Genomic DNA, 13,225 nt, shown 5'->3' with positions numbered 1-13,225 from the left:
CCCGACCTGGAAGAACTGAAAAATAAGTTTTATTATACTCCCCTGCGGGGCGGTCCGGTCCGAGGGGTGTCACTGGTCTTGGTCCGGCGCCTCCCTTCTTGCGATGCTGCCCTCCTGTTTGCTTCGTGTGAATAACACATCACTGCATCATCCACACAGGCTCCCCGACATTGTGCTCCTGCGCAGGCATACTTGCAACATCTGCCCTGTTGACGTCAAAAAGCCCCTGCACATACGCACTGCAGTACTTCGCTTTGCGCTTAACAGGACAGATAAGTACACCTGCGTAGGAGCGCGATGCCGGGGATCCATGAAGCAACAGGAGTGCGGCATCGCAAGAAGATTGGAGGCGCCGGACCTGCGACACCCCTTGGATCGGACCGCCCCGCAGTTGACGAGATCTTCCAGATCGGGTTGGGCACTTACATACACCATTATAGAATACTGTATATCAGCCCTGAAAGGTGATGGCCGTAACTTATATCGGCCAAACCTGGTGACAGGTTCCCTGACAATCCTTTCATTTATGGTGGCCTTCTGTATTGTATAACGGGAGAATAGCGCCTGATGGTTCTTCTTTTTTTTTTTCTTTTTTTTTTTTCTTCCCTTTTTAAGGACAAATTGACATATCATCGATGGCTTATTTTCTTCACTTACGGACAAGATCAAGCTTTTTATCTCCCAGAATTCAAGAAGTTGAATGTTTTACTGCGTGGTGATCATGTACAGGTAAGTAATCTCTTAATGGCTTAAAGGGGTTGTCCGCTCACTACTTTTATATTGATAGATTGGTGGGGGTGCCTGGCAGCAGATGCCGGTGGCCAGTTGTGGATGTGGACAGCTCCATCACTTGATAAGTGGCTACAGCTGGGTACTGCACGTCTGCCCTTGTTTGAATGAATAATGGTGGAGCTGTAGATGACAGCTCTGTGCTGTTCCACAACTGATCACATCCGTCCGGCACTGGAAACAGCTGATCAGGGGTGCTGGGTGTCGCACCAAGGATAGGTCATCAATATAAAAGGTTAACCCTTTTGTTGCTGTCGCCTTTCATGTGAAGGGTTCATTATTAGTCTCATACTGTTATCAGATGTGTGCCGGAAATCTTCTGTCATTGTTGGGCCACGTTCACATTTAAAGAATTGCTTTATGTTGAGCGTCACGTCTGCCTACCCGAAAACTGCATGTAGATGTCGTCCTGACATGTCCATGCACTGCAGAGAGATAAAGGTGGTCCAGAAGGGGAAACTGCTGTTTAGCCTCCTCACCTAAGCTAAGTGTATGAGTGGCTGTTCTAACCAGACAGGAGCAGTATAAAGCATGGAGGAGAAGTAAAGCATGCGCAGCCCCTCGTGAGACATTTGGTGGTCTTCATACTAACTCCTGTTAGATCCAAACTAGTTCCCACTCTTGTATTACCCATCCATGGTGACTTACCGCTAGGCTTCTGTCCTGCATTGTATTAACCCCCTCCCTTCTGTCTCTTGCAAGGTCGGACGGTTTGACTGCCAGTCTCATCCATCAGCCTGCAGTTCCCTATATATCCACAAGCCTTGTGTGGCAGCGTTTAAAGGGAAAGGCACCAATGACTTTGAAATCCATCATGGTAAGAATAATTGAGAAATGGAGCAAATTTAGGATAACTTTATAGAGAGCGATGAGTGACTAACTTCATTCCTATTAATCGGCAAATATGGATGATTGCCTGAAGATCGGTGAAGATATTGATAGAAAATGCTGTGTGTCAATATTATCCCTGCTTACAGTCCTCAGAGGTCCCATTAAAGGGAATCTGTCACCAGGTTTTTGCTATTTTTCTGAGATCAGCATAATACAGAGACTCTGATTCCAGCAATGTGTCCGAACTGGGCTGCTTGCTGTAGTTTTGATAAAATCACTTGTCAGCAGATAATCACTAGAGGACTAGTAAACCTGCTGCCATGTAGTCCTCTATATTCATGAGCTCCGTATAATCCTGCCCCATCACTGATTGGTAGCTTGCTGCCTGCGCAATGTGCACACAGAAAGCTGCCAATCAGTGGTGTGGGCGGAGTTATACAGAGCTTGGCATTTAGAGAACTGCTAGATCTGCAGCAGAGAAAACAGATTTTATCAAAACTGCAGTAAGCAGCCCAGTAAGTGACACATCACTGGAATCAGGCTCTCTGCATTATGCTGCTCTTAGATGGGGTAGTAAAATCCTGGTGACAGATTCCCTTTAACCTATATTGGGAAAATAGCCCGTGTCTAGGTTGTATTTACAGCTGTATGTCTTCACATGCTGATTGATGCTGGAAACAATGGGGTCCGTTTAGATAGTGTAAAGGACTGTGAGCTCGTGAAGATGCTGTTTATATAGGTCGTGTATTGCAGTAGTGCGTGTGTCACTATCACGGGTTTCCCCTTAATTTTACTGAATTTGACATGGATCACCCTCGCACCCTATAGATCTGAGCCTGGACCAGTACTTTGTGTATCACAGCTGGAGAGAGACGCAAAAATGTATAAAACTGAACATGAGGTTCTTGGTTTAACTTTCTGATCAGCCTGTATGAAGCCCACCGCAACGTCACGGTGAACCTCTCAGTGGGTCCTAACTTTTTATAGTCTTAAAGGTGCGGTGTCATATCAGACACTCGCCTACCGTGGAAACCTTCAAAAAAGAACCTGAAGAGCTAACTCTTCCAACAAGCCTACAACCTGCAGTAACCACCGATCCACCAAACCGCTGCACGACCAGCTCTACCCTCACCTACTGTATCCTCACCTTGTAGATTGTGAGCCCCCGCGGGCAGGGTCCTCTCTCCTCCTGTGCCAGTCGTGACTTGTAATGATCAAGATTATTGTACTTGTTTTTATTATGTATACCCCTCCTCCCATGTAAAGCGCCATGCAATAAATGGCGCTATAATAATAAATAATAATGTGTCAACCACTGCCATAGTGACCTGGTGCTTCACAGCACCCCAACTGAACTGCTGAGCCCCCAAGGCTCCAGACCACCCCACCCCAGAGGCACAAAACCACAGCAACAATGGCCGCCATGCAGCACCAACACCAAGTGAAAGGCGCAAAAATAAAAAATCACCTTTCACAATGTGAACTGAGCAAAAATAGTCAGAACGCCTCTTGCGGACTCCTGCTAATTTCTAACGACCACAGCTATAGAGCAAGTGGGCTTCATCCATCAGATCAGAATGGTAAACGAAGGACCTCATGTTCCATTTTGTAAATGATCCCTAGCGGCATTAGATCAGTACAGGGTCCTTGGTTGTGCGGTCCACGTCTCGCTCTTCACCTGTGGTATATCAGTCATGTACTATACTTGCTACAGAAGTTTTAAAAAAACAAAATAAATTGAAACCTGTATAAAATTCTTTATACAGTAGAACGTTTACATTTGTAAACAAGGATTTTTTTTTATTTTTTTTTTTGCTTTAGTAGAAATTCTATCATTTCCCGGCATTTTTATATATTTTATTCTTATATTTTAAAGGAAAAACAAATGTTTATGAATTGGTGACTTTTGCAAAAGATAGTGTCAACTCTCATGTCGTTACACTGGGACCAAAGAATTTCCCTGAAAACGAGCGAGAACCGTGGCTGGTGGACTTTTTTACTCCTGTGAGTGGAAACAGTTTTTCTTTTGTTCATTTTTTTTTTTTAGTTTGTTTGTTTTTTTGCACAGTATTTCTTATGGTGTGGGAAAAAAATATATATATCTTGGCCATGTTGGATGGCCAATTAAAAGGGCTTGTTCGGTTTTTTTTCAATATACAATCACCTGGGTTATTTAGTCATAGCAGAAAATGTTCTGTGCATGCTCCGCATTTTGCCATGCACAGAAAAATGTTTTTCTGACTAGAGATGAGCGATCCCGAACTGTAAAGTTCAGGGTTCGTACCGGATACCTAATGTACGAGGTGCTGAACTCCAAACATGGACTTTTCCTTGAAGTCTGTTTTAGGCTATATTCACACATTGCCTTGTTGCAGTATTTTGTTTTTGTTTGCTTTTTTGTTTTGTTTTTTTTTGTTGGGGGTTTATTTTATCTGTAGGCAAAATCTGCTCTCTTGGCAGTAAAAAGCTGCTAGAAAAAAGCAGGTTTTGCTGTGTTTTTTGTGCTGCATTTTTCATGCAGATCCAGTATTAGTGCCTGTTGTTGCTCCTGTGTTTTCTGCACCAAAAACACAGCAAAACCTGATTCCTGCGTTTTTGCTGTTACTCATTCCTTTCTATATAAGCTGCAGTTTTCCAAATCAGTCAAGAAGAAAAACCAAGCTGTGTGCATGAGATTTCTGAAATCTCAGAGCTTTTGCTGGTACTGTAAAACACCGCTTTTAATAATAAATTTGCATTAAAAAAAAAAACCTCAGCAAAGAAACACAACGTGTGAACATAGTCTTATGGTTCGGTGAGAGAAAAATATTTTTTTTTCCAGCACCAAAGTTCAGGTCCCCATTGATTTCTCTTGGGTTCGGGTACCCAAACTGAAGTTTGGACTAACCCCGAACTTCTAACAGGTCTGCTCATTCCTATTTGTGACTCAAAAACGATATTCCTTTTACTATTTCATATTGCACACTTCTGTTGTTTATGGGTAATTCTGCATTCCTCTTTAGTGGTGACAGTAGTGTAGCCCCTTGTTGATGGAGCTTTTCTCTGCTCACTTCTGCCACTAATTAGGCATTTCTGAGAGTGATGCCCAGTTGACAAGGGAAATGTTTGCACTTTATTGCTCCATTTCCTGAGGGAATCGCATAGGACTGGCACAATGCCCGCTTCCAAAAACGTTCCACCAGCACGGCAACATTATGTCAGTATATATGTGATTTTTAAAGCTTTTTATTCCTTCGATGTGCAGTGGTGCCCTCCATGTAGAGCCTTGTTGCCAGAATTGAGGAAAGCTTCAAAGCGAGTGTTTGGGCATGTGCGATTTGGCACCCTGGACTGCACGATTCATGAAAGTCTCTGCAATATGGTAAGTGAATATGGGGTATAGGGTTTGTGTATCCTGCAATACAGAAGCGCGTGCACATTAGGGAAATGTTAACCTTTTCTTACCGTTCCCTTTTCTTACCGTTCCCTTACAGCATCGCATAAGAGCTTATCCCACAACCGTCGTGTTCAACCAGTCCAATATCCATGAATACGAGGGACATCACAGTGCAGAGCAAATCTTGGAGTTCATTGAGGTACTGGATATATATTGCAGCTGTTGAGTCAAACCCAGATGTTATCATAGTGAGAAGGATTTAAAGGGGTTGTCCAGTGCCGTTAACTTTCATATCGGAAGGTGAGCCATGCAGATCATGTCTGGTCTGAACGTACCTGCCCGAACGTGAGCATGATTGGCCAGTATTGGGCACCTGTCCTGTTCAATAAAATATGAGCCACACTTCACAACCCCTATTATATAGCATTGTGTACTTACAATCGCTCATTTTGTCTTTCTACCCAGTTAATTCTTCTCTTTTCCATTAAGTCTGACATCACATGATTAAATACTGACTAGCTGAATCCTTCTAAGCTCCATGTAGAAACAGGAGGTCAATGTTTCCTATGAGTCATCAGTCACTGCAAAAGGCCCTGAGAGCAGCTAAGTCAGGAGTTACAGGGGAGTGATTTTTGCAGGGACAAGAGGCTTCCTGTTTTTACATACAGCAGAAAAAAAGAGAAGAATTAACTGGGTAGAAAGGCAAAATGAGCAGTTGTAAGTACACAGTGCTATATAATATGGTGATTGAAATATATTAAGAGGATAAAAAATTTGATGTGGGTCTTCGTTAACACCATAAAGTGAGTTCAAGTGAAATTTGACATAAAATCCATGTCCTAGAGAATGGTGTTTCTGAAGTATTATTCCCGGCATTTCCTAGTTCCCAAGGGCCTGTGGTGTTGTGGAGCACAGAGTCCTGCAACTTCTTTAGTGCTGTTCTGATGCTACCTCCATGTTGATTTCCATGTGCAAGCATGTCATGGTTATTTGGGTGGAAGGGGGGGGGATCTGGCAAATTCATGCAAAATTCATCAGAAAAAAGTCTGCATTCCTTTGTATGAAATCCGAGACCCCCCCAGGGTGCCCTGGCTCAGTGTGTGCTACTGTGTGCCATTGACTGTTCGGTATTACAACTGGGTCCACCTATTGTGGATGGTGCGCCCTTTATCTTTTAGTGTGATCGTACCTGCTGACATGATTAATAAGTGATCTCTACTGAACATAACGTGTGAAACAGAGAAAACGGCTTATTTTATCTATATATTTCATTTAGCATTGATGGGGTTTGGCCACTTTATTTTAACAAATGTGTTGTGGACACGATTTTGTGGCCCTTATTATTCTATAAGTATTACAGGTTCTCCTCCTACACTTCTCTCCTGTCCACAAGATCGCTGCCGGTGGAGGATCATATGACCAGACCTGCCAATCTTCCTCCTCCAATGGAAATGCAGCTTTCCTGTGTGCTGATGGACAGATCTGATCACATGCTCCTCCATCAGTGGCCACCTTGTGGACCAGAGAGATGATCAGTCTGGGAGGAATATTATTTCTCTATCTCTTCATTGGGGGACACGGGGACCATGGGGGGCACTGATTCAGTGTGTGTGTCCCCCCCCCCCCATGGTTCCTGTGTCCCCCAATGAAGCAACCAAGAAATAAATTTTACTGTGCGTACCAAAAATCTTCATACTAGAGCACAATGAAATGTTTTCTTTGTCATCTACAAAATTAGTGACTCTCCTCATCTTTTGGTAAATGTAGGATCTTCGCAATCCTTCCGTTGTCGTTCTCACTCCCATAACTTTTAAAGAACTGGTGAAGGGCCGGAGTCGGGATGAGATCTGGATGGTGGATTATTACGCTCCTTGGTGTGGACCATGTCAGGCCCTGATGCCTGAGTGGAAGCGCATGGCACGGGTACGTGATACAGTCTTGATTGTGGTGGTATTGTCTTAATAGTAAGGGTATGTTCACATGCAGCATTTTTGCTGCATTTTTTTTTTCCCGCAGGAAAAATTGAAGCAGTTATCAAAATAAATTCTGCTGCGATTCTACATTAAAAAGTGCATTATTTTATTCATTTCCTGTGCGGTTTTGATGTGTTAATTTCTGTTACATTTTTTTACATCTTATTGAAGGAAAAAATTCTGAAAGAATTAACATACTGCGGTTTTGATGGGGAAACAAAAGTAACATGTGAATGAGATTTTAGAAATTTACTCCGAAACACTGCTACCTTTTTTTTTTTTAGAGCAGGAAAAAAATGCATACTACATGTGAACAGGTCCTCGGTTGTTTCAAGGAAGCTGATAATTTGGAATGATGTATTCAGACCTGAACTGCGTCTGTCTCATCTAGAAATGAATGCGCCATAATTGTGCTTTCAGCCTCCAGGTCCCATTACATGGGGGGTTTTTCTTATGATACCATTGTACGGCAGTGGGATTTTTTTTTATATATATATATATTTCAGCATTTAAGCGGATTGATCAATGTCGGAAGCGTGGACTGTCAGAAATACAGCGCACTTTGCAGTCAGGAATATGTCCAGGCGTATCCGGAAATCAGACTTTACCCAGCAAACAGGGACAATCTTAATTTTTACCAGTAAGTGCCAGTCATGTTCTTTATATATGATGTTCTTCAGGCTGGAGCTGCCACCATATAATCACCGGCTCCTCTTTTTGTTCTTTTAGTGCATATAGCGGCTGGCACAGAGACTCCTATTCTCTGAAAAACTGGGGACTTTCGTGAGTAGCCATTTACAAGGTTATCTAAGCAATGACTTGAAATAATTCATCAGCAACAGAGCAGTACTTTTCCCATTTATTACCTAACCATACGATGCGTGATAAATGATCACTGGGGGTCCGGCACTGATCACTAGAATGTGGGTCCTAAGCCGTGGGCAGAATTGAATGGATCGGCATGGTCATGCATGAGTTCCTCCATTCAGTGTCTATGGGACTGACGGAGATGGCTGAATGCATCTCCTAGCAATAGTCATCAGTCCAATAGCTAACGACTAGAGTGGCAATATGCCTGTGCAACCATGCAGCTCCAATCAAAGCACCTCTCTTTATTAGATGTCTTCTTTCAATTCTTTAAAGTGCTAGTCTGACAAATATCAACTATAATCCACTTTGGGGTATACTTTTGTACCCTCCTGTAAACTTTAATTCAGGGGCAGCCATCAAGAATCCTATCTGCTAGATGGGATACATAGTAGATAAGTTTATAGATAGTAAATGGGAGTCTTGATGGCGGCGCACCCCCAATTAAAAGGTTTGTAGCACAGTGTAAAGTTACCATCTATCCATAAAATAACAAGTGATTCTAAAAATGGGATTGTGCGGAGCCATGTCTGCATGGACTAGAGGCTTGGTGCAGGCATCTCCTCTCCAGTCGTTCTGTATGGGCCCCGCTCTGCCATAGTCTGCAGTCCCTGCAGAACGGAGATTGCCATGCTCGGTCTCTGCACAGCAGTCGGATCCTAAAGATGGGAGAGGACTTCAAAACTTGGTAAAAACTTTTTAACTACAAAATTCTCTATTAAAAAAAAATGTCTAAAGCCGGTAACACTTGAGCAGCGATTGACTGCTATGACTTATAAGTTGGTCTTGATATGAAGTCCATATCGTAAGAAGGATTTAGAATTTTTTTTTCCTCTTTGCATTCAAACAGTTATTTGCCAAAAATGGCTACTGAACTCACACCTGAAAGTTACAATGAAATGTTAACAAGCACAGATCATTGGATTTTGGATTTCTATGCGCCTTGGTGTGGTCCATGTAGGAGTTTCGCTCCTGAATTTGAGTTTGTGGCCAGGGTAAGTAGTCAGAAACCGGAGATGTGTAACGCATCAATGCATTTGCAGGTGTAACCAGTCTAAAAAAAAAAATATAAATATATATACATACATACATACATACATACATACATACATACATACATACATACATACATACATACATTTTTTTTTCCCTGTATTTTGCGTTTTCCAAAACATGTTGTATTTGTGCTTTTTTTTTTTTTACAGCTTTTGAAAGGAAAAGTAAAAGCTGGAAAGGTGGACTGCCAGGCTTATGAGCAAATCTGCCAGTCAGCGGACATCAGGGCATACCCTACTGTGAAATTTTTCCCTTACATGGGATCCAAACAGGTATTTAGCGTTTATCTCCATATACATCTGCATGTTGCACATTTGGGGGCAGATTTGCAGAGGATGGCTGGTGTAATGTGAACGGGACCTGCTCCCATTCACCCGGCCATTCTTATTTGCATTTTTATAACCGGCATGACCGAGCTTTACTGAATGTGCAGTTGGACAAGAAAATGGGATCATCTGAAGATTTTTTTGTTTGTTTGTTTTTTTTTTGTACAGAAAAATGCAAAAGGTGAACATGTGGATACAAGAGATGCCAAAGAAATAGTGAAGGTGGTAACTGCAAGAATCGGATTCATACAGAAGCAAAACAAGCCGTCTCGGAAGGTACTGCCTGTTAACAGCAGCGCTAACCCTTGCCCTTGTGGGCCTGCAAAAAGTATTTCGCTATAGCACATATATTGATATTTGCTCCTTTATTGGTCATATTTTTATCCACATTTTTAAAATCCTATTTTAAGGGTAAAAGAAGCCGAAGTATGGCTGATGGGTATACATTACAGAATCTTCAAAGCACATTTGCGGGGATTGTTAAGGTTTGCTTATTTAGACAAGTGCGGCAGACGACTAGTGTGACGCTACTGCGCAGGCCGATAGGGACGTCATAGGGACAGAACGAGCGTTAAAGGAATTGTCCAGGCTTGGGACAATATTCTACAGTCGTTATATATGAATGATAACCGCAACTGCCAGTGCGAGCGGACAGCCAGTCGAATACATGTATGCGATTTGCATAATGGCGGTCACATGCCGACTAGACGCACTCGACTTCTCTACACAGAAGTGAGTTGAGAGAAGCCAGTCACCTCTAGTCGGCACGTAACCACAACCAGTGGTCACGGGACTGCTTGCTTACACTGGTAATACCGCACGCTGTCATCGTTCAGCACTCTAAATACACAGAGTGACTGCAAGCTTTTGTCTGAAGCCTAGACACCCCCCCCCCCCCCCTTTAATATTATTATTTTGTCCTGATATGGCACGCATCTTGTCGGCAGCACATATCCTTTTGGGATGTTTGTGGTGTGCTGACGATTACTGCAGTTCATAGGCCTCCATAAATTAGTAGATGAACAAGCGCCTGTCGAATGGTCCAATGTTTACATGGGCCAATGAACAGGAGCAAGTGTTCTCATGACCGCTCCTTCGGCTGATGATCGCCAGGGCGTGAAGGGGCCTTTAAACAAGAACTTTCAGGAGATACTGATCAACAACTACCTTAAAATTAACTCTTAAAAGATCCAAGTGTATGGCTGCCAGAGCAAGTTTGGTGAATACTATGCTTGGCATCCAGTTAAAGAGGATGTTTGGAGACAGATTATGGGCTGCTCTGTTTTCCTTCATCTGCTCTTGGGGTCCACTTCCACAGACAGGCGGAACTAAACAAATGCCGATTTGTGGTCGATTAATAGCCTGTTTAAATAGGCAGACCATAATAAATTATGTGCACTGAGCAATTTATAATAGGTGGCCCAGTGCGCATAAGGAACCATTGTTCTCGGCAGCACGTTTCTTGTTTACACAGGGCAGTGCACAGCTGAGAACGATGATCTTTTGCATTTCACAAAAGACTTTCACCCTACGAACGAGCACTTTGCTCGTTCATTGAGTGATGGGTTGCCTGTTTACATCACAAAATAATCGTGAAACTGCGTTAATTCTGATAATGAACAAGCCTCCTGCTATTAGTGCTTCATCCAAAAGTCCTTTTCAGCTGAATGCCAGGCGCACTTATATAGAGCCCAAAAATCTGGATCCAGTTTGGAAAAGCCCAGAAAAATGAGAGATGCCTGTGTTCGTGTAGAAGCAATGTCCATTGGCTTATTTAAGCTTGGTAACTACTGCTACTTCATATGATTGTGTGTGTTTCAGGATGAATTGTGATGGAGAAGATGATTGGGGTTGGCGAGTTTCATCTTCGGTGCCTTCATATAAGATGTAAAACCTGCGCATTGGATTGACATGAAGGCCTGATGAGTACGGGAAGCTGGCGTCTACTCTGAAGAAACTAATGCCTTTTCACTCCACAATACCTTGCGGTTACCGGTGTTGGTTTCAGGGTTTATAGGAGTTTAGTTGTATGAAGGGGACGTAAAAATGAAACGGAGAACCCTTGACGCTTGTGATCTGAACATTGACATTTGCAGGCACCAGTGGTGTCCTACAAGATGGACATGTCTACATCAATGTCTGGCCGGCTGTGCTCAACACTGGTAACAATGAAGCCGATCTAATAGGATTATCGTAATCTTGCCTTAATGGAACATGGGAACATTATTACTATTTCTGTTATTACACAGGAGCTGGGTTTCTATATGCACAGAAAATACTAAGGTGTGACATGGCTTATCTTCTACTTTTCTGGTATATTCACAGGATATTCCATATAAGCACGAGGGGTCAGACAGTGCCAGCCATAGACTGCTTTGGAGAGGTTCGGCTCCTTCCATTGTAGTCGATGGGAGTTATGGGAACACCAGTGTGTGCCCCCCGCTTCTCCACTGCAGTCTAGGGGGCACTGTTTCTGTATAACGGCATGCAAGGGTCACAGGACCTGACTCCTGTTCTGCCACGTCAACTCACATTTATGGCATATGACGGGAATGTACAATGTTGCTTTATGTTTACAAAAAATCCTTCCAATAGGCGATCACTTTTCCTCCCAATAATTTCTGCACCTTTCCAGATATTACATTAATTGTGACTGTATTTTTTATTTTTTTTAACTCGTTGCATACAGGCATAGCTGTCCATAGGTTGCTTCACAGCGTAAAAATTCACCAAAAGCTCATCGTGGAAACGTCGCCTAAGACTATTTACACCATTGCCTTACGATATAATTTTTTTTTTTATTATTATTATTTTTTACTGTATGTTTTGGAGAAATGCAAAAAAATGGGCTTTACCTTTTAAAGAGGCAAGCGCTTCAAGAGAAAGATGGGTGTGAACGGCACTGAATGCTGTACTTCACGTAGAGATATAAAGGCATACTTGATCCTTTGTAGATCCTTTGTAGATCAGGACGTTCAGAGGTTAGCTGCTGACCTGGCTGGTGCACAACTTTATAAAATAGAAAGTCCATTAAGTAAATGAGAGAAGAAAATCATTTACTTTTAAAGAGAGGCTTTTTGGCAGCATAAAGTACCTTATAGCCCAAAGTAAAGTGCTACATTTGTTTTTCGTTTTTTATGGAGTTCCTTTGAAATTTATCTTTACCCGAGTATTTCTGTCCAGGTTTTACAAAATTCTAAAGTTTCAGGCTGCGCTGCTGTATTTAAGGACACCAAAAGTATCATAGTATAAGTACAAGCCTGATCTTATTGTCGGCCCCCCTTACAATCTAAGGAATCCCAGGCATAGTTCCAAATTAAAAATGGCCTTTTTCCACTTGGTGTTCTGGGGGTCGTCCAATCTTGCACAAAAATAAACAAAGCCAAAATCTTAAAGTCACTGTTTTAATTTGTATTTCATAAATCAATAGTTCATATGAAAATAAGCAACTATATAATATGTCTAAGAGAAATCTGCTTCTTTCTCCTCCTTGACTGAATTTTCACTCTCCATTGATAGGTCAAATTCAGCGAGGACGGATTTCCCCACGACTGAGATGACAGTTGGTGCTTTTAACATGGAATGGAGATGAGGGAGGAGCTACAGGCGGGGACAGTTCTCCATAGAACTTTATGAGCACCAACTGTTACCACCTTACTTAGTGTTGGGAAAAGCTTTATTCACTAAAGACAGATTTTACTCGTGAATTGAAAATAAGTACATTTCTTTGATAAGATGTAATAGTTTCTTATTTCCATATGTACTATTGATTATTTTTATTTAAAACTAAACGAGCTTTGGTATAAAACTGATGACTTGGTGCCTCCTTCAGTACTGGCTGTTGTAACTGTAATTGATTTATGACGTTTATTGACTTTGTTACATTTACTGTATTGCTGGGATCAACATACAGGAACCTTCACCGTTTCTTTTGTTGCCATAAGCTGAGATTATTTCCAATTGTCATGATATTTAATCCTTGATCTACAAACCGTGGACAGATGCAG

The 13,225-nt window shown here is 42.2% G+C and overlaps 1 protein-coding gene across 2 annotated transcripts in view; it reads left to right on the top strand.

The window, feature by feature from the left end:
- DNAJC10 (DnaJ heat shock protein family (Hsp40) member C10) overlaps positions 1-13,004 on the top strand; it is a 59,467-nt gene extending 46,463 nt beyond the window's left edge. For both annotated transcript variants that reach the window (XM_077272580.1, XM_077272581.1), the window contains exons 12-23: positions 616-729; positions 1,492-1,606; positions 3,497-3,624; positions 4,865-4,981; positions 5,094-5,195; positions 6,764-6,919; positions 7,476-7,609; positions 7,699-7,752; positions 8,687-8,831; positions 9,042-9,164; positions 9,387-9,494; positions 11,040-13,004. In XM_077272580.1, coding sequence (XP_077128695.1) covers positions 616-729; positions 1,492-1,606; positions 3,497-3,624; positions 4,865-4,981; positions 5,094-5,195; positions 6,764-6,919; positions 7,476-7,609; positions 7,699-7,752; positions 8,687-8,831; positions 9,042-9,164; positions 9,387-9,494; positions 11,040-11,051 — 1,308 coding nt within the window. In that variant the 3' untranslated portion in view covers positions 11,052-13,004. The remainder of the gene's footprint in view (positions 1-615; positions 730-1,491; positions 1,607-3,496; positions 3,625-4,864; positions 4,982-5,093; positions 5,196-6,763; positions 6,920-7,475; positions 7,610-7,698; positions 7,753-8,686; positions 8,832-9,041; positions 9,165-9,386; positions 9,495-11,039) is intronic.
- Positions 13,005-13,225: the final 221 nt, after the last annotated feature.

The sequence above is a fragment of the Ranitomeya variabilis genome, chromosome 7 (assembly GCF_051348905.1).
Source record: "Ranitomeya variabilis isolate aRanVar5 chromosome 7, aRanVar5.hap1, whole genome shotgun sequence".
Classification (NCBI taxonomy): Eukaryota; Metazoa; Chordata; class Amphibia; order Anura; family Dendrobatidae; genus Ranitomeya; species Ranitomeya variabilis.
This window is presented reverse-complemented; position numbering and strand designations above follow the sequence as displayed.